A 22,347-nucleotide genomic window follows, 5' to 3' on the forward strand; every position below is an offset into this window, starting at 1 on the left:
CTGTTAACTCAGCTACTGGGATAAGAAGCTACTGAGGCAGAAGAATTGCTTGAAACCAGTAAGCGGAGGTTACAGTGAGCCAAGATGGCGCCATTGCACCCCAGCCTGGGCCACAGAGCAGGACTCCATCCCAAGGGAAAAAAAAAAAAAAAACAAAGGGTTTCCACATAGGGATGTTGTTGTACACAAGCCTTCAAAAAATACTCTTCATGCATTACAATTAGTCACTGGAGATTCAAAAATATATATATGCAAGTTACAGAAAGAATTTTTTTAAATGCTAGAGGCATAAATGAGTTCTTGGGGCTGGAGACATTTCCTGAGAGAACAACAATTGTGCATTCAAAAAGTGCTGTATGTAAACAATTAGACAGAAGTAAAAATAATTTTCTCTGGGAAACTCATAGGCAATTCTAAATGTGCTTTAGGGATGACAGAACCACTAATGTCAAAGGCACATGTGAAATGTTGACTGTTTTCATAAAATATAAGTAAAAAGAAAAGTGTCTTAATTAACATGAGATTACAAACATTTGCAAAAATACTAGTGAATATTAAGAGTAATCATCTGAGTACTTCACCTACAAACATCAAAAATTATATCTTCTATTTGGCCCAAAAACCATTTTTGGATCTTCTCACTAATTAGGATCATCTTATAGAGTAGTCATTTCTATTGTTTCATTTTTGAGCAGGGTGAGGAGAATTTTTTTTTTCAACTAAGTTTATATTTCCTAAAATGTCTGTAATATAATGTGCTGAAAATTAAAGTTCTCTTTTCCAATGGTTGAACTTCCTCAAACTCAGTCTCAGAAATTTAAAGGCTGTACAAATATAGTGAAATTGTTCCTGTCTGGAAGGAAGAAAAACAGTAGCCCACATTTTAAAAATACGGGATATATATTTTTAAAAACCATGCAATCCTGAATCAATAGATAGAACCATGCTGTAGAATACTCTTTGTATTCATCAGTTTACTTGGTAAATAGCATCTGTCATGTAGGCGGCTAAATTGTTAGTCAGCACAAGGGGGTAATTTGGCAATGAGTGGGGAGCCGCTGTCAGACACTGGCGTGTCTGGATTACTCTACGTGCGGCAGAGCATAATTCAGCACAAAGCATGTCTGCTTTGGCCTCTTTCTAAAAGTTCAAGTTACAGAAGCACCAACAGAAACTTCCTACAAGACAATGTCAACTGCAAAGTGGTCCCAGGGCCTAGACTCTGGTCATTGTTACAATGAGGTGCCAGCCAGATCTGACTTCAAGCTCAGATTTATGAACCATGTGAACGATTCAGACAGAGAGCAGCGAAAGGCAAGAAGTCGAATCGCTGTCATTTGAGGTTACACAGAAAAGCTTGACCAACAACTTAATTTAACAAATAAAGAAGTCGTGACTCATAATCCACAAATATTTTTGAAGCTCAATAGATCTGAATATTGCTGAATCAGCATAAAATCATTTGAAAGAAATGTATAAAAAAGGTGCATTATGTGAAAGAAATTGCTCAAGTCTGCCTCTTTTTTGCTATGACTCTATTTGAAGGTGCATGAATGTTATATTCATACTTCTACTTATTAAGCATTTTGCTTTGCTAGGAGATTGCTTCAAAGCAGGAAATAAAGATAAATTAGAAAACGAAAGTGTCCCGTACCTGAGAAATCTGCCGCTAAGAGATCTGCTGCCTTTAAAACCTTCACTTGTAAAATGCCGACGTCTTTCATATCTTTCAGGGAGTTCCGTAAGCACTGAGGGTTGAAAAGGTGATAACAAGTGAAAACAGCTTTTTAACATACTATTTAATGTCATAAAGTCCCATAGGAAGTGCATCCTAGATTTATCTTCCTTTCTCTCATGAAATCTTAAAAAAAAAATCCCCCAAAATGTATTATGTAAGTTAACAGGACAGTTAGGCGCTTATAGCAGCCAAATTAAAAGAAAAGTGGCTGAGAATTAATTAACTACACATTTAAAATAAACCAATTAGAAGCACATATAATCTACTTTTAACATTGCCCCCTGGTGATAGCATAGATACCCCACCGGGAAAATGTGTGGGTAGAATTACATTGATACTCTTTTTCCCCCCTTCTTTCTCATTAATGCAACTTTTAAATCACTCTGAAACACAACATTATTCTGACCTCGTTAGTACAAACTTTATGGATACCAGAGGACTAAACTTGGACCCATCAGATACTTATTACCACTGGAAAGAGAGTTGGGGTGGAAACAGAGTAAATTTTCTGGTCTATGTTTTAGCTAGCTCATTCAATTAGAGATTAAGCATCTAGTATCACCCTAGATTCATATTTACTTTAGCCTTGAGTTTGTACGAGTCAAAGTCTGAATCTACATCTACTGCTCATTCTTAAGCACATATAGCAATATTTTGATGTTTATATACATGGCATCCTTAAGAAATCATGCATGAAAGAGGCCAGCAGATAAACTCTCTCCTCATGCCTCCAGAACACACCTACTGAAAAAGACACTGCCTTAAAACCGTTGGATATGCTATTTGTCATCATTAGATAGCTAAAAATCTGTGATAAACAGATCCCAAGGATTTACGAAAGGCTATTAAAATACTTGTTATTTAGGCATTTCAGATAGAATAACACAAGCTTAATAACAGTTTGCCTAACTTAATATGCCTCCTTCCTAAAAACATTTGAAAGTTGTTTCTCCTCTCTATTTTCAACCTAAACAAACAAACAAAGCAATTAGTTTTTAAACTAAGAGAACACATTTGAAATGAAGTGCTTTTACAATTTAGAAGTGGAAATGCCTTTAAAGATGATCTGTTCTTACAACCTGAAAAACAAATCCGGGGGCTGTAACTTGTGCTTTGAAACAGCATTCGTTCCCTCTAACATACTGGCCAGCTTGCTAGCTGAAGAAGCACTCAGTATTTCTATTTTGATCATAGCCTCTTCAAACCTCTTTTCGATTACTACTCCTCAAATCCTAAAGCATTATTCAAAGCAGGCATTACTTTATCCACTTTACACCTAGATGTAGATGGTATCTAATGTTACTTTATAAATACACAAAACTCCTCATGAATTTGGTAAATTTGTCAACTTATCCATTGAAAAGCTTGGGGAAAAGTTGTATCCTTCACCATTAAATTTTCATTTGCTTACCTAATCAGAGAGAATGTTAATAGTGAGTTGTGTCAAACCTTCTTCACAGTATGCCAAGCTCACATGCACAATCTGCATTGAAAATGAGCTATGTGGCTAGGTCTTGTACTCCCAAAGATAAAGAATTATTCAATTAATCAATACATCTACACAGTGAAGGATCCTGGTGACACTAAAGTTTATGCTGAGAATGATAGTATCAATGAATAGGGATTCATCTTTGCTTCATTTTCAGGCCACTTTCCTAAAACATGCCTTCCCTGTGTGGCACTAAAATAAACATATTGATTTATAAAGAAGATAGGATAAAAGCAGAATGCAAATAAAGGCACCTAGAAAGCCAGAGTACAAAAAATAAATGAAGAGGACACAGCCATTTCATTTAAAAATGCTGAGTGGACTGTTAAGCACACTGTAACTACTTAGGGAGAAATCACACACTGCTCTTATCCAGAGTAGTTCAGAACAGCAGTCCTTCGTGTCCAGCTAGTGTCACTGCTTTACAAGGCACGAGCAGGTTCTCACTTGATCCTAAGAAGTTCTGCAAAGGTATCCATAACATTGCAAACATTAATGGCTGGTAAAGTTATTTGTGAACTTATATTAAAAGCCTATTTACACACACAGACAGGCTAAGCAGGAGTCTGCTTCCCTGGGGATTTCAACATTCCCTAAAGACTTGCTAAAAGCTAAAAATTCAGAGTATCTTTTTGCCTTTTCAAATAGCAAAACCAACTCTTAATTCTACTGTCACCTTTTCACTAATGCATTAACCCCTAAGTCTGATGTCTTGTTTTATGACGTACAATGAAACTTGGGACAAAGATTTCTTTTGATGTAGTTTTTCAATTCAGGGACTTTGTTTCAATAAAGACTTTGTTTTAAAAGAGAAGGGAGGAGGGCGAGTGTACAATAAGGCAAAACACTCACATATCGCTGGGTAATCTGCTTTCTTTCGCTGGGGTCTGCTAAGGGGCAGACACACAGATCAGAGATGGAGACCCCCGCACAGGGTGTAAGTGTGACCAACATAAGGAGAGCCCCCAGACAGCTGTCCAGCGGCAGCTCCAGGCAGTTGGCTTGCTTCAGAGGGAGTGCCGAGATATCCACTTTACACCTAGAAAAGTTTCAGGAATCAGAGAAAGAAAAGTTATTAATTCAAGGCCATTGTGGTACCTCCAAAGCACCTGGCTTTGATTTCATCATCCCCCAAAACTCACTCTGTCTGGTCTTAGGTTTATTGAACAGCGAAGGTTGCCCCAATTCATAATGCTCACTCCCAGCCTAACACATCCTAAAATTAAGGAGAGGAAGAGGTCCAGAAAATCAAAAAGAAGGCAGCATTGGCAGATGGAAAATGAAAACAGGATTAGGATCTTTGCCAAATAAGGTTTGTAGAAAGATAAGATCAAAAATTAGGGAGAAAAAAGTTTGAAAGTTTAAGCCTTATGAGTAATGCTGTATGGCTTCCCTGGGCTGTGTCTCCTATGATTAAAGAGAATAAAGGATCATGGTTCAAAACATGAAGGAAAAAAAAAAGATAAGAGAAAGGCAAGTGGGAGAGGGTTAATGGAGAAACCGTTTTCTTCCTGATTAATGCCAACTGGCGAATTTTTATCTTAAACAACACGTTAAGGTGTTTTCCTAATAGGCACAGTGCCACAGGGTTTCCCCAGGTGGGTTTCTTTCGGACAAATGAAGCATGAAGTGCTGTTGATTGATCCCATTTCAGCAGCACTGCCAGGAAAGGCTGTACCCATCTGCTATAAATTGCATGTTTTCCGCCTCTTAACAGCCAATGTTCTGGGGATGTTGAAAACCTCAAACACATTTAAATACAGAAGCAAACACCAAAAAAGGGGACTGAGGTGCTAAGCCATTTATTTGCCTTAACACTGACAACTCTGGGTTTGCCTGGACCACACCTGCTCTGTTTATGTATGCAGGTGGGTGAAGTAGGTGGGGTGGAGTGAAGTGGGGTATGGTATTCCCAGACATCATTTTTATTTTTTACATTCTCCTTTACCCTCCATAATTATAGAATAAGATGAATATTCAAGACTTCAGAAAAGGATGGAAGCACTGCTCCCCAGAATGAACAATAAAGATAGATTCTTTTCCTAAGCCGTCAATGGACTTTGTACATTTGCCGTTAATTACAAATAGGTAAACTTACATACTATATAAAGCGATGGCAATTTTGAGCCATATGGCTATGTGGACGAAAACTTCCACTTTAAGAAATTTGAGAGAAAGGTTGCAATCATGTTTCCAAATAAATATGACATTAAAAGACTCTACTAGACTTTATTACAATATTTTAAAATATTTTACATATCAATATGTGTCCATATAATTAATTTAGGTGGGCATTTATTTCCTATTTGTTTCCTATTTATCAAAAGTGACCCCAATTACAGGAGGGAGTGGCCATTAGAGTTTTTGCATGTAATAAATCCATCAAATATTTCTATAGGAGACAGATTACAAAAAATGTATTTTTAAATAACCCTCTGATTTGAATCAAAACAATTTTTCCATATCAATAGGGAAGCTTTTAAAGTTAAATTGCATTACTATCTATGAAAAAATATGTTATTAAATATTTTTATTTCATAAGCATGATGTAAGTGGGAAATCAAATTTGCTTGGAAAGAAAGAAATGTCAAGTGCTTTAGACCATTTATTTCTAGAAAAGTAGGTCCCCACAAATTCTTAACCAATATTGCAATAATATTTCTATTTAGGAATAGTTTGCTAAGCATTATTTTACACTGTTACATACACTTTCATTTAATATAGCTCTTTCTTACGGAAAGGTAAATAATCCAAATTTGTAGAAATTTTCTCTGCTAATCACACTGTTACTAATTAACAATAGCCTATTGATGGCACATTCTTTTTAATACCATTAATAATGGCAATTTAGTTTTGTCCTTTAAACGTTTGCCTTCTTTGTTGGGATGGTAGTTTTGTTGGTTCTTTGAGCAGCCAAAATTTATTTAGATACAAGTGCTCTGACAGCTAATAATATTTGAGGGTCAGAAATAATATATAAGTAAGCTCTAATAAAATTTTTCTTGGATAATTCAAAATGAACCTGATATTAATTCTAGAGTAATCTAATAACACTGTGAGCAGTATTACCACAATTGGAATAACTGAAAATTTTCCTAGTGACTGTTTAAGTGCTCAACTTATTGGAACAGAGCAGTTTATCAATTTTAAGTAAAAGCTGAACCACATACCAGATGAAATGCAAATTAAATATTGGGTTTCTTCTCAAAATTACACATTTTCACAAGCTTTTCACTCATTTCTGTCTACTGCGAATGTTTTCCACTTATGTGATTAAAAAAAATTAGTCCCTTCACTAGAATGAACACTTTCATGAAAAATAGCCATTTCTAGTTTAGATATTAGAGTCCTATAAGCAACAGGTTGAAGATTTAGGCATCAGCTTAATGGATTCTACATTCTTTGATAACTAACGAGTGAATCCAGCCAAATATTTACTTGTACTTTCTCAGTGACTAGAAGAAACAAGCTAAACTGATATATTAGCATCATGATATTAGCATCATGTCAATCAAAATTAAAACTTAGTCTTTCTGGACATGGGTTATGACCCAGCCTCTTAGAGGTCCTGACCCACCACATGAACCGGTATGTTAAGAATTAATTTAAAGCTACCATAGTAGCCCCCCTTTAACAATGACTTTTTATAAACATTCTGCAACTCTTCTACCCACGTCGTGTCCCCATTTATTTCCACATTCTAGAAGGAGGAGGAAAGATGGGAGACAGAAAAAATGTATTTCATACAAAACCTTCTTCAGGCCTCACGGTTAACCTATTTCAACTCCAGCTTACACTGCTCCAGTTTTGTCATAAAGTTTGAAGGAGAACCAGAAGCTCTGGACATTAGCCAGAGACTGAGAGAATTATTTTCATTAACCTCAACCTAGTAAGAGATTACTGCATTATCAGAAAAGCAGCAGAATATTTTTTTAACAAAAAGACTTTTTTCCCTTCAAATTGCAAATACTGTTAACCACAATACTCATCCAACCTTCCAAAAGAGAAATATCAAATGACCAAAATGGCTTTTTGCATTTTTTCTTAAGTTCAAAGACTAAAGTCTTTAAGATGTAAACATTCTATAATACATTCATCCAAGACATCTGCAATACGAAAAATCTCCAAAGAAGAAACTAGGCTTCTTCTTTTTCATTATTGTACTGGATTCTTCTCTGAAAAAAATACTAAATAATTTGGTTGGGCTCTTATGTCTTTCTAGTCACTGCTGAAGACCCGTAAATCTTGCTCTTTTCTGTCCTCTCTTTGGCTACATCTTATTGGCAGGGTACAGGATTAGCCTTTCCCTGTTATGGGCAGGTGTGAGGGGCTAATAACTATTTTTGGTTTGTGGGCTATAAGTTTTGTCTAGCAACTACTAAAATCAGCCCTTGTACCATAAAAGCAGTAATAGACAATGTAAACAAAGTTTTTTCCAAAAAAAACTTTATTTACAAAAACAGGCAGCCATATGGATTTCACCTATAAGCCCTGGTTTGCTGACCCCTGAACTACTGAAACACTTGTAATTTAGTGGTGGTGAATTACACGTCTTTTTTTTTTTTTTTTTTTTTAATGTAAATTTTTTTAACTCACGACAGCCCAAGAAACTCTGGTCAAAATATCCAATGATCTGTTAGTTAATAAAAATGGATAAAGCAATAAAACCTATAAAAATTGTTCCCTTCTGTCTGATAGAAACAATATGGAAAATACACACTCAGAGCATCTATATAAGGAATTCAATTAATGAGCATGAACCAGTTAGGTCTGCTCCAGTGGCATCACATACGACTTCACACACAAGGGGACTAAATGTCTTTGGACAGTCATTCAGAAGGTACAACACACCGGGCCCTTAGGTAACCAGGAAATTTTTATTCCAACGTCAGCTTTTTAAAAATGTAATTAATAGGAGCTCCATTGCAACAAGATTTACATTATAGAAATCAAAATAGCCAAGTCGCTGCTGTGTTAGTGTCTAAGAAGGACCACCCATTGTTCATCTGCAAGAGATGGAATCCAACGGCTTTGTGCCTTCACCCCTGCCCTCTTCTCTAGCCTTATCATGTGATACCATTGATCCTTCCACTCCATCAAGGTTCTCAGAGGGAATGTGCTGTCTCCCCTCTCCAGGCCTTTGCCTATGTTATGCTGTCTTCCTGGAAAGCTCTTCTTTCTGTCTCCTTGTTAACTACCACTATTCCTACAAGTCTCAGCTTAGACCGCTGTTCTTCAAGGAAGCCTCCTCTTTCATTCTAAGCCCAAATTGGCATCCATGATGCCAGGACCTGCAGTCCTCATTCCACCTACTGCCACTGCCTGCTTACTTGTAGTAGCCCAAGGACAGCAGCCTTTTCTGTATCATTGTCCACTGAATCCTCAAGTATTTTGCCTTCTGCCCAACATACGATGTGCTCTGGATTTGAATAAATTGAATGCACGAAAGAATGAATGTCAGCACTGTCACAAAACTCATGAAGTCAAAAACTCCAAATTACAGTGTTTTTTTGTGAAATAACTAAATCTTCTGCAGCCTCTGTTTCTTCCCCTATGTAGGAAAGGAATTGAAATAAATGTATTTACTAGGTGCCTCTCAGATTTAAAATGCCGTTGTTCTACTCACCTGAAGAAAAGAGACTAAATTACTTTTTTTTTTTTTCCTACAATAGGCATATATTAAAGCCACCCTCTCTAACCCACAGGCAGTTAATGTGCTGATTTAGCATTGTTTCTGACCTCCCATTCTTGTCTTTCTCCATTAATCCCGCAGCATTTTAATGTTTTAATTCAACACATAATTTTACCATATCAGTCAGACAAACCTGCTCAAGTTTTACTTGCCATGATAGCTTTTAACCTCTTATTCATTACCATAATTCTATGTTTTATATTACAGACTGGTCAGCTTTTAACTTAAAGGCAAGGGGCAAAAAAGAGTGCTAGAGTTTTAAAAGCTGTAAATCTCAGCGGCTAAGGAAGCCAGGGAACAGGAGGAAAATGGTGAATGTGTCAAGCCTGGTTGTAAAAGCAGATCAACGACATGGGGTGCAATTTGTCCAGAGAAATACTCCAGCCCAGATTTTTCACTGCCTCAGAGCCACTAATAAACTGGTAGAATGTCAGAGCCGCTTATCCAGCACCATCTGGGACTGAGGAGGGACTCTGAGGCAGGCTAGTCCGAATTGGCTTGTGGGTTCCCATTCTCAACCTTTCCAAACTAAATTAAGTCTAGAAAATTCTATAATGAGTTAATCTGTAGAATCCCCTTGAAATATAAAATATACTTTAAGAAATTGGTATGATTACTTTGAAATGGCTCAAAATGGAATAATCTATATTACTCTATATTCATACTCTTGACATTTTGTTTAAAAGTTGGAGCCAGTTAAACTCAGCTTTATGTCTTACTCTCCCCTAAAAGCTCACTGTTTCTATCTAAGATCAGATGCTTTTTTGCTGGTTTTGCCTGTGAACAAACACTGGAGTTGGCAGGCAACATAGTTTCAGGGGATGATGGCTCTTACCTGAGCACCTTCATCTCACCAACCCCAGTGTTTTTAGGAGTTACTTGTGGCTCAGGCGGAACCTGAAGGTAGGTGGATTATGGAAAAAGGGGAAGTCAGCAAGTTCCACATGACTCAGGAGAGCCTGGAGGAGGGGCCTAATGGGCAGGTCCACATTGTAACCATCACCAAGCTAACAACCTACCCATGCCATTGTGATTTCTCTACACATAAGCAACCACTACCCCAGCCTTGTCATACATGGTTACAAAACTTCAGTATTGTTCAGGCTGACCTACACTGCCCAACCCTTCCATCAATGGATGTCCCTCCTACCATGTCCTTGATGATGGTCACTGCTCACTTTTACCAAAAAATATCAAAAAATTCTATGCTGTTTTGGAGGGAAAAAAATACATTGAATTTTACTAGTCATACTTTATTTTCTTAAATTGCATAATTTGAGTTGCCAAGGTGTGAGGACCTACAGTTTACATGCAGAAAAATCTCAAAATTAATAATAAGTAATACCTACCATCAGAGTGCGCAAGGGAATAAACAATGTCAAGTAGATGTTGTTACTGTTAGCCATGATGACCCTGCCAGTTGGCCAGTGAGCCCATTATATAGATACAGAGCCAGACTCCACAGGGAATCCACCATCCAAGTCCCACAGTGAGCAGACAAAGTGATGATCAGCAAGCTCAGGATGTGTGACCCCAGAGCTAATGTTCCTTCCCTCCCACTGAACTGCCTACACAGCTTCCCTGAAGAGAATTTTCCCAGAGTCTATCTAGATTTTTAATTGTAACGTTCAGTTATGAATATCAAGGTTTTATCCAAAAACAAAGCATGAGACAGGCTGTGGAGAGGAGACAGTTAAGATACATTTGCACAGCAGAGAGCCTCCTGATGCAAAAAGGTTTTTCCCAACAGTTGGAAAATAAAATAGCTGGGTCTTAGAATGAAGATCACAAAGAAAAGCAAATATGTTAAAAAAAAAAAAACCTTGAAATATTTAAACAATAGCCAGGAAGAAGGAACCATAAGTAGCATGTCAGTGATGTACATATGCTAGCACAATCTTTCAGTCTGAGAAGCAGTCGATATTTTATCATAGATTTCCCCCACCTGCAAGTTCGCTGCAGGGTAAAGCAGTAGCACCAGCTCCCAAGAGATACTTTTGTTATCTTTTGTACTACAGGAGAGGAAAAAGGAAAAGGATACCAAAAAAAAAAAAAAATTATTTAAAATTCATGAAGAGGAAGAACAGAATGACCACCAAGACAGGTATATGTCTCAGTTACAAACAGGAAATAGCTAAAATAATAAATGAACACCCAAATGACAAAACATGGATTACAAGGGACATCTTAAATTACTTTTATTGTCTCTGTGAGCAACCCAACACTCATTTGGAAAAGCATTTCCTATTATGTGAAGGAAGCATGACAGTACAATGACTTGTGAAATGCAGCGGCATTATTCTTTGCACCTACTAAAACAACATGCTGGCCATTCATCACAGAAGGACCCTGTTCCCGCTGTTCAGATAATACTTTGGGACACAGAGTTCTCTACATTCGTGTAAGTGATCTTTGCTCTTTGGGCTAGCACAAAATTTCGAATCCTACTACCATCCGTATTGGCAGGGTCCTGGTATATCAGAGCAGTGACAACATCAGAGATACTGAGAAGTACCTGAGCCTGAGCTATCTCAGTTACCCTGTGTGAGTGGAGAAGAGAGAGACAAGGTCACAGAAGTCATCCGACGGGCCATGTCTGTAAAAGACTGGACCACAGGAAGTGGGTTTGCTCCTAAATGCAAACCTGGCTGGGAGATGGCCATGGAAGAAATGATTGCATTCTAAAAGATAAGCATAGAATTGGGGATGTGCAGATGGTGCAAAAAAAAAAAAAGTAGCTTTAAAACAATTATTCTCAAAAGAAAATACTGCAGATTTGTCTGTGGTTTGTTTTTTACTCTTATGCTTAGTTCTGTATACGTGTGAATGCCATTATTTTGAAACCTAAGTGCATTAAAATATTGATGGGAAAAAAAAAAAAAGTAATACAACCAGAGATGTGGAGGGTGAGGTCAGAAGTCTTAAGTGGGCGCAGTGCTGGTCCTCTAGGGGTGTTTGCATACATGTTATGGAACAAAGGGGTGCTGGGTGTGCATGTGTGTGCATACATATGCTTGTATGTTTTTCACACAATAATCAAGGGAAGTTACTGGTATCAGGTGAGAGCCAGGTTTGCTAAACATATTGCAACATGCCAGACAGTCCCATGCAACAGGGTACTTGTATTGAGAGACACTGGAGCAACATTCCGCAGGTACTGAACCCCTCACACATCTATCTCAGGATTCTGAGGTGGGATGAGCCAATGACAACAAGCAGTCAGACACTGTGCTAAGCATTTGACTGAGAAAAAGCCCTGCACAGGTATTGGGTTAGCTGGGTCTGAACCTGTTTATGCCTCTAAACACCTTACTGATAAAAAAAACATTTCACCTCCTTGGGCCTCCGCATTTCTTGTTTGTAAAATGAAGGGGTTTTTACTAGATAAATGGTTTTCAATCTTTAGTTTTCAGCAACAAAACCCTTTCTTCAAATGGAATCCCAATATAGAGCACAGGCAAAAGCTGAGATGCTCTGGCCACAGAGGAGAGATGCAAGGAGGCCCTCCCATTCCTCAAGGGGTGACCCTAAGGCATCTCCCTGAACCCAAGATCCAGCTTCGAGAAAGACACACCATAGTGATTGGGATCCCTTTCAACATCTGTGTTCTAAATTTAAGATCTGCATACAAACAATATGTATACAGAATGAACACAAGGCAAGTGATTTGATGGAGAAAACTACTTGGTCTTTGAAAACACAAAATCCTGACTCTGGAGCTCATGAGTAAGTCCAAGGCCAAGTAATGTGTAAACTTCTGAAGCTGCATTTCATCATTTATAGAATTAGCATGATACCAGTAACTCAAAGGGCTTTTCTGAAGCTCAAAGATGATCTGTGCTTCTGCCAGCATCCCTTTTTTGCTTACTGTATGCTGGTTACAGCACCTATGCTGCTTCATTTCATTCTATTTTTCACTACAACCCTAGAAAGAAGCAATAATATTAGTATTATTGTTCATTACACATGTGAGGATCTCAATTGAGAGGGTCCAAAAGTAAAGAAATAAAATAAAATAGATTTGGCCTCAAACTCCATTCCTTGGTGTGCTATAAAGTACATCAAGGACAGTGAAATGCTTCCATCATGGGAACACCTAGCCTTAGATCTTTACTGAATTATATAACATTTCACTAGGTAGCAAAACTAAAATTACAGGGTATGTTGGAAATTTATATAAAATGTTTTGAATAGTCTGAGATAGCAGGTTAACTTTCTTTAGATAATTCCTTACACACATTATTTTAACCAATACTGAATGACATTTCCCAATTAAACAAACAAAAATGAAAAGCAATCTTTCCCCCAGTTAGGACTGGCCATCCAGCTCACTGCTGGCACTCTGGGGTGAGGGATGCAAGGTAGTGCCCTCAGCCCTAACACACAGAGATCACCTCTCAGAACCAGCCCCATGCAGAAACATGCTCCCGCCACTGGAAAGCAGAGGGGACTCACGTGCCCAGACGCTCCTCATGCTTTTTGCTGTCCTTTCCCCACACTTCAATGTCCAAAATGCCCATCCTGTCAGAGAAGTAGTGAAAGTCAAACTGTTCCTGCCACTGCGGATTTGCACTCTTACACAGTGTCTAGAAAACATGCAGTTATAATATTTATTTTCTTAAAATGTCATTCATTGCTACAGAAGCTACACATTAATTTCATCATTAAACTGCAGGGAGTCAAGATGACGGACCTCACCCCTTATAAAGGAAAACTTCCCTTTTTAAAATGAATGAAAGGGACTTGGTGGGTTCAAGAATTGGCAAAACATTACTACTCTTTTAGCTGCCCCCCAGATCCAATAATTTATCCACCAAGTTACAAAGAATACTGTTACCTCACAAGAAACCATAAATTATGTATACACACACATACACAGTGGACATATATCAAAACAGACACCTTCCAATTGACTCTCTTATAGGAGATCGTACTAATTGCTCAATTGAATGCAAGTAACAGTTTTGCTGGCATATCCATTCTATGCTAGCTTACCAACTATATACATTAACAGTTTGGGGTCTTAAGTAACATCTGTCAGATGCATTAAATGAGAAACCCATGATTTATATATTGCCACCTATTTTTAAATCCAAAGTTAGTAAATCCAGTCACTAGGATTGGAGGAAGACTAGGAAATTCCACTGCAGCCAAACCTAAAAATTCACAAGAGTGACATGAAAACTCCACAAGTGTTTCTGTGTTCTTCAAAAGTGATTCAAACTGCTTCTATGTTTGGTTCATTGGCAGGATTTTTGTTTTTGTTTCCTTTACATAGAGATTAAATTTGTGAATACAAAGTAAGCAAGAATGTTGGTCCCAGAGTATTAGGCTCTAGGGGTGCAGTGTCATGTATTAAATCCCGGTACCAACTATTCTTGCATAAGAAAAACATAGAGAACTCAGACCTCGACTGTAGCCAATGTCATGTAAAATTATTTCAGTTGTTTTTCACATCAGGCTTAATATACTGGATCACAAAATTTAGAAACCAGAGAGAGAGAAAAATAAAAAGGAAAACCCTGTTAGACCACAAATTAAATGCAGTATTCCCCAAGGGTGAATGTAGCAGATACTGAACTAATTCTACACTTCACCTTAGTCCAAAGGGCTAAGTGTGCTTAGTGATGAATAATTTTTCCATAAATCCTTAGCCCGACCCTGGCAAGCTAAAGGAATCTTAGTAGAGAGATATGGTTATTCTGGATACCCTCACTGTGAGGCAAAGCCTGAAATTACCTGGTTAAAATAATTATCTGCATACTTCTGTCTTAACGCGCCCTCAACTTTCACATTTTTTATAAACTATTCTTCAACAGGAGCCTCAATTCTCTACTTTGTGCTAGAGTAAATGACATCTAATATTTGATTCTGTACTGAAAACTGTGCAGTGCGCACAACCTCTTGCCTCCCTAAATCATTTTCCAACTTGTCTATATCTGCTATGTCCTCGATGCTAGAAATATCCTCGGTTATATTTTCAAAAGTGTCCACTGATTTTTTTTCCTATGTGACTGTTGGCAAGTGATGTAACTTTCAAGTACACCAGAGCTCCTTCAATCCATAAAACATAGGAAATATTCCTGTCTGACAGTTATGTAAAACTAATTAATTATCATGGTTTAGGGACTATAGTTTTTGAAATAAAATCCACACCAAATTACTAAGATTAAAAATTAAATGGAATTTGGATCAGCAGAATAAGATGAATTACTTTTAAAGACAGTTAAAAATGCCATTGTGGTTGTTTAAAATAAATCACTTTTCATACTTTGGATAGTTTATTACTTTTAATCACAGCAAAAAACAGCAGCACTAGATACTATTTTTGGTGTGAAGACTAGCAAGCAAGAGAAAGCAAATATTTTTAATTATCTCACATTTTTAACCCAAATATCATGTATTATGCTATTCTATTTTTGTCGCATTTTGAAAACTCTTACTTATCCTTTTCCCGCATTCTATGAAACATAATTTTCTTATTTTCAAAATGAAAATAAGTCACACATTCAAATCTATGATTTAATAAGCTTTCTCTAGCACTGAGTTACTAAATTAAAATAAACTATACTAAGCAATTAATACAATACCCACATTAATTGACTGCATCTATACAATTATTTTGTTTTCTGCTCCTTAATATAGTTAGGAGGGCTAAACATAAATTACTTCTACTTTAGTAAAATTTAAAGTGGGAAACAATTTTTAATTTTTTTTATTTTAAATATATTGTTCTCCTTATGGAAAGATAGAACTTACCTTACTTTTATACCTCTGATGTCCCAGTTTTAACTGGACAAACATCTCTGTCATGCTTCCTCCTGAGACATTCTTCCCTTCCAACAAAGTTATACTTATAATCCCGTTCCAGAGTTGGTTCTTTTTCAAGGACTCAGAGAGCCGCAGGTTGCGTATCAAAGAGGACTAAAGCAAAAAATAAAGATGACATGTAAACTTGCTTCTAATTCCTAAGAGTGACTTTGCTGGTCATAGGAATTCCAACTTTCAATATTTGATTACAAAAAAAAAAATTCCTCCCTGCGTGGTGAAAAGTGTTATTTTTCATTGGTTTTGAAAAGCTGCTGTCACAGTTATGTGACTTCCTTCTCAAGCTTTGGAGTTGTAATAATATAGTGAAGGATGAGTATATGCAACACTTTGATTTGGCACTGGCCTGTACTCCCACCCAGATGCGCTCTTTGGAGGGACTCCTTCAACTGGGCCTTTAGCTATTTTAATAGTGTGAGAGGAAGAAAGGCATTCTGGGAAACAGATATTATACAAGAACAAGGCATTGCTTTTCAAGGAAGCAAAATATCTCTGGGCATTCAGAAATAATGACTTTGAATTTATCTTTCACATTTGAATCTGTCTCCACTTCTCTTTATTCCTTGGGGTACTGCCAAAAGCCCCAGACCACGTAAGATTCACTACTCCAAATAGAGCCTTCAGTGGCCTAGCTGGCCAAATGAGCTTTGCAGACCTGGGGTGGGGGTGGGAGGGAAGGGAGTATATAAAGTACATCTCACTGCACCTGGGACCCAGGAGGGGTTCAATAACTTAACTCTTATTACCTTTGCTAAATTATATTACAACCACTCATACATACCTTAGAGGAAAAAGGCAAATGTCCTGTTATAAGTTGTAAATAGAGTAGTCACACTTCATTTTTTAATTTCCACTATGTAAATGTTCAAACATACACAAAGGTAAAGAGAAGAGTATAATAAATCTCCATGTACTTAATCACCAGATTCACTGTCTTGCAAATGTTATTTTACCTATACCTTCATTCTTTTCCAGTTGAAATATCTTAAAGCAAAATCCACATTTGTTTTTACGTAACAATCCCGCTATGATCACACTCAATGGCATTAACCATAAGTTGTCTAGCATGTTAAATACACAGTGCATATTCACATTTCCCTGATGGTCTCAACCATGCCTTTTTATGGCTAGTTTGTCTGAATTGGGATCCCCACATGATCCACACGCTGCATTTAGTTAGCAGAGTTCATTTACGTTGTCCGTTCAATAAGTGAAATAACACAAGCATAGGCTTCTTTATTGAAGGAGAAATAAATGGGCTGAAGAATGTAAATGGTGCTGAGCATCATCGCCGAGCAATGAATTTCTAACACTATATATTCATTCCTGTCGTCACTCGCTATATCTTCCAGATCATTTAGACAGCAATTTGCTCGGACACCAGTTAGTCACAATTTATCACAACAAATGGTATGTCAGTACCATAGTCATTATAGACCAGCTTACCTCATCGAACCCAGGCCACTCCAAGACTCTTAATAAATGACGCAACAATGCCACACTAGGTATTTTGACCATTTATGACAACCTTAAACAAAATACATTTAAGAAAACACATATTCCCAAACTTCATATCTGTATTAGTTCATTTTCATGCCGCTATAAAAAACTGCCTGGTCGGTAATTTATAAAGGAAAGAGGTTTAATTGACTCAGTGCAGCGTGGCTAGGGAGGCCTCAGGAAACTTAATCACAGTGGTAGGTGAAGGGGAAGCAAGGCACCTTCTTCACAAGGTGGCAGGAAGGAGAAGTACCAAGTGAAGTGGAAAGAGTCGCTTATAAAGCCATCAGATCTCATGAGAACACACTATCATGAGAACAGCACTGGGAAACCACCACCATAATTCAGTTACTTCCACCTGGTCTTTCCCTTGACAAGTGGGGATTACGGGGATTACAATTCAAGATGAGATTTGGGTAGGGACACAAAGTCTAACCATATAAATATCCATGTGACTTTTCTCTTAAAACATACACACAAACACACACACACACACACACACACACACACACACACAGGTTTTGCAGGTGGTGAGATAGAACAGAAGGAGCAAATGAGGAAATAATTTTGAAAAGAAAGAAATATCCTCTTCTCTGGTGAATAGGAGTAATTCCTTCTTATTTCATATATATATATATACACACACACACATATATGGGAATATATGTATAGGAATATTTTAACTATTTCATAAACCTTTATTATTGAATATATTCCATCCAGAATAATATATGATCATTATTATTGTTATTATATATAAAAATAATATATTCCGGATATAACATACTCAATAAAGGTTTATGAAACAGTTAAAATTAGGTAATTTTTGTATTGTTCATAAACACATACCATCACAACATATAAATAGATATATCTGCATATATGCACATATATCTATAGATATTTATATAGATATTGATATACTTAATACATTTTCTAGCTTATTAGATATATGGGCTAAAAACTTCTACCTTTAAAACAAAAATGAGATTTTGATTCATATATCCTGCTGCAATTCCTCCTTTTGCTTTTTTTCTTCTTAAAGTTTGATTTGCCAACCAACAAGCTAAAGCATGACCTGTCCCACGGCCATGCTTCAAAGTTCCGACAGATATATTCCTCCCTAAACACTGCAACTATTTCAAAATCCTTTTTATAAAAAAGGGAGTAACGTCCACAAAGGATCAAAGGGCATCCTACAGTCTGGCAATTGCTTAAGAAAAATGGCAGCACTTCCATGAAATATGCCCTAAAATAATTTTGCGGCTTGGTATGTCCTAATTTCAAATTGGATGTTTATCTTGGAAAGGCTTCTATCTAACTTGTCCATAAAACAGCTCCACTTAGCTCTATGAGCTCTGTGAAAATGGAATCCAAAGCTGGTTATTAAGGGGGCCTAGAGATCGGTTCCATATGGCGGAACAGCATGGGAGGGCAAGGCTGAGGACTGTATCAGGCGCGACTTGGCTGGAGCTCCTGATCTATCCACGGACACTCGTTGCATTACACCATAACATCTGGATTATTGCTTGTAATGTCCCTGGGAAATATCCACTTTCCATCAAAGCTTTTATCTATCTCAGTCGGACTTTGAACATTTTAGTATTTAACGCAGTCATGTTTGATCTGATGGACTTGCTCTCTGCTGTCCAAGATTTTTTTCTCCCCCCTCCTAAAGGGAGGGCAGGAGAAGTATTTATTGCAGAGTTCACAGATAGAAAAGAACACAAGACCTTTATTCTACTTATTACACCCCAAATATTTCTGCAAACCGCTATAAGGTTATTTCTCAAATAAAGTTTCATCTGTGATCCACACATTCTGGAGGAGGTGTGTGTACTTTAAAGAAGTCTCTTAATTACTTTAACATTTCTCTTCCATACTTGATAGGTTTGATGAGGCCTCAGACCAGGGAGTCTGGGGTCTGGGGTAGGGCCTGGGCTATCTAATGTGTGCTTCCTTGCAGAGCTGGGCTCGCAAAAGTCTTTTGTGCTCTTCAAACACCCCTTTTTCCCCCGCAATAAATCAACTCATCTGCACTCACTCAGCTGAATAGCTTAGGTTTTCATGCCTGTGCCCGAGCCTATACATGAAATTTGTCATCTTAATGCAGCCTGGAATGTGAAAGGAGAGGAGGAAATGACCCATCACAGGGGAAACCCACCCCACCTGAACTGAAACAGACACCAAGAGATAGTGAAAAGTTTCGGGGCCCTGACCCTAATTTCTCAGCAGATATAATGGATACAATACAGTACATCAGGGTTTTGTTATTTTTCTCCTTCCTCCCAAAGGATCAGACCTTTCGCTATTCCTATGTTGATTCATTCATCTGCTCTCCCTTTCTCAGCCCCCACCTCACAGAATCCCCACCCATTCTTCTAAAACAGAAAAGTGACTTCCATGTGAGGCACACTGGCTAGTTATTAATAGCGAAAACAAGGTGTGCTGTGCCACTTAGAAACATATTAACTTCTGTAAAAGAGTTCTGAACACACTAATATACTCCTTCATGACCATCGCAAGGCAGGAAGGGGAGAAACTTTGGAGTGAGACTAAAATTGTACCCAGTGGATTCAAACAGGTAGGGAATCCTCATAAGTTTCTGATCTAGGAACAAACTCTAAAAACAGTGAATGTACTGTCATTGCTGGAATACACGAAATGGACTACAGTTTGGTGGCATGCATTATTTGATGTTTTGGGCCTGGGGACAGGCTGGGGAGATAGTGATATGAATTCCAGTATCCCAAAAGGGGAAACTTTGGCACGGCTGCAAAGGAAACTGAAGGAGGATGGACAGGTCAGCTTGGTGCCTCTTATCTGTCCCAGGCCAGGAAGAGCGGCAGAGAGGTCAGGGGGAAAGAAATCCTAAAAGGAGGGCATGAAGTCAGGAACTGGAGCCACAGCCTGTGGCCATCAAAAGCAAGATTACATTCAACTAGGTGGCACTCCAGAACTGACCATGCCAAGTAATACCCCAAAATACTCTCTTGCACATAACAAAAAACCAATGAATCAATCAATAAAGAGGACAGTAAGAAAAGGCACTGGCCAGAGCATACCTGCCAGGTGTCAAATAATGTACTGGTACTCCATACATAGTCTCACAGACAGAAGTATAAACATATCAGTGTTCCCATGGTGCCAATAAATCCCATTTTGGCTCTCATTAATTGTTTTTCCTAAGTCATTATGGGAAAGAAAGTAGCCAATGGAAACAAATGCATTTAAAAAAATCAACTTCGTAAGAAAAATGAGTAAAGTCAGATTCCAACTATGTTGACCACTGCTTTGAAAACTAAAGAGAAAACATTGAGCCTATAAAATGTTTCAGTGAAATATTCCTTTCAAGCTTTTTCAACATGTAAAACTACTGTTCCTTGTCAACAGCTTTTATTGCATGACATGAGAAGATCCATACAACCATGGAACAGGCTTCCAGGGAAAATTCTTCTCTGCAGCTCCTCTCTATCATCTGAAGAGGATACTGGACCCATAAATTGTCCTAGAACTATACAGAAATCCTTGCATGAGAATATAAAGAAAACCTTTTAAATTTCCCACATGTAAAAAGTCCACAGAAGTTGCAATTTATACTTGTAGATAAAAATGGTATCAGTTCCAGAGACATAAATAATCTGTGCACAATATATTAGCTATAAAAGCTTTGCATTAAATTTAATATTTTTAAATTATAAGATAAAATTGTCACTCAATTTTTGTACTTAAAAATAAAAATTGGATTAAGAGATTTTAAAAAATAGTTAAAGACTGCACATACCCAATGACTCTCAGATTTTAGGACCAGGGAAATGCTTCTAATGCATTTCCTACTACTAAAAAAAAAAAAAAAAAAAAAAAAAAACAAGGAGACAAAACAACACAACAACAAAGGCCATGTGATTCAACAAGATTTTCTTTTTTCCCTGACCTGCAGGAAGCTCAAAGTTAAATGTTGGACTCATGTGCAATAGTATTAATCGTCTTGTATTTCTTGAATTACTTGTATAATCCTGCTAGCCTTCACTTCTCTACTGTTCTATATCTCTTACTTAAAATACTTTATAAGCACCCCTATCCAGGGATGGGTATAGTGTGAAGCAGTGAGGTACAGGGCTCATCCTCCAGGTCCTGCAAGTGCAGGGCTGGTGCATCAGCCTGGATGCCTTTTATTTTATTATTATTACTATTTTTGAGAGAGAGTCTCACTCTGTCACTCAGGCTGGGGTGCAGTGGCGTGATCTCGGCTCACTGTGACCTCTGCCTCCCAGGTTCAAGCAATTCTCCTGCCTCAGCCTGCCAAGTAGCTGGGACTACAGGAGTATTTTTTGTATTTTCAGTAAAGACAGGGTTTCACCATGTTGGCCAGGCTGGTCTCGGACTCCTGACCTCAAGTGATCCACCTGACTCAGCCTCCCAAAGTGCTGGGATTACAGGTGTGAGCCACTGTGCCCTGTCCCGGATGCCCTTTTATGTTTTGCACCCAGAGTACCTCTCTTGCCTTACCTTAATCCCAGCCCACCTCCATCACCTTCTGGTTAGGAGCCAGAGGCATGGCCTCCAAGGCCTGCCCTTCCTTACATCACTTGCTTTTTCTCCTACAATTCACAGCATCTTTCTTTATATCCTAGTTCTTTCCAGTGCTTCTCAAACTTGAAGGTGCTTGACAGTCACCTGGAGGGCTTGTTCAAAGATGACTGCGCCTCATTCGCAGAGTTTCTGATTGAAGAAGTCTAAGATGGGAGCCAGGACATTGGATTTCTAACCATTACCAGCTGCGGCTGGTCCAGGGGACACACTGAAAAGCAAGCTGTTTGGAGCCCTACAATAAATAGTTTGGAGATCTTATCATATTTCATATTATTTTATCCTGAAATGTTTCCATTCATTTCATCCTCCTTCTACTTTGGGGAGGGGGAGAGGGGGAAGGTGAAAAGGTGGGGGAGAGGGGGAAGGGGAGAAGGGGGGAGAGGGGGAAGGGGAAGGGGAGAAAGGGGGGAGAGGGGGAGGGTCAGAGGGGGAGAGGGGAAGGGGAAAGGGGAGAGGGGAAGAGGGGAAGAGGGGAAGAGGGGAGGGGGATGGGGGATGCAGATGGAG

General features: G+C 38.1%; 1 protein-coding gene across 3 annotated transcripts in view; it reads right to left on the reverse strand.

Moving 5' to 3' along the window:
* Nucleotides 1–22,347, reverse strand: part of LOC105479363 (multiple C2 and transmembrane domain containing 2) — a 262,013-nt gene that overhangs the window by 120,068 nt on the left and 119,598 nt on the right. For 2 of the 3 annotated variants that reach the window (XM_011737316.3, XM_071100616.1), the window contains 4 exons: nt 15,679–15,843; nt 13,375–13,505; nt 4,080–4,266; nt 1,655–1,748 (listed from right to left, as the gene is read on the reverse strand). In XM_011737316.3, the coding sequence (XP_011735618.2) occupies nt 1,655–1,748; nt 4,080–4,266; nt 13,375–13,505; nt 15,679–15,843 (577 nt within the window). Of the gene's footprint in view, nt 1–1,654; nt 1,749–4,079; nt 4,267–13,374; nt 13,506–15,678; nt 17,858–22,347 lie in introns of those variants that run through there. The other variant, XM_011737317.3, reaches the window with a different exon arrangement.

The sequence above is a fragment of the Macaca nemestrina genome, chromosome 7 (assembly GCF_043159975.1).
Source record: "Macaca nemestrina isolate mMacNem1 chromosome 7, mMacNem.hap1, whole genome shotgun sequence".
Taxonomy (NCBI): Eukaryota; Metazoa; Chordata; class Mammalia; order Primates; family Cercopithecidae; genus Macaca; species Macaca nemestrina.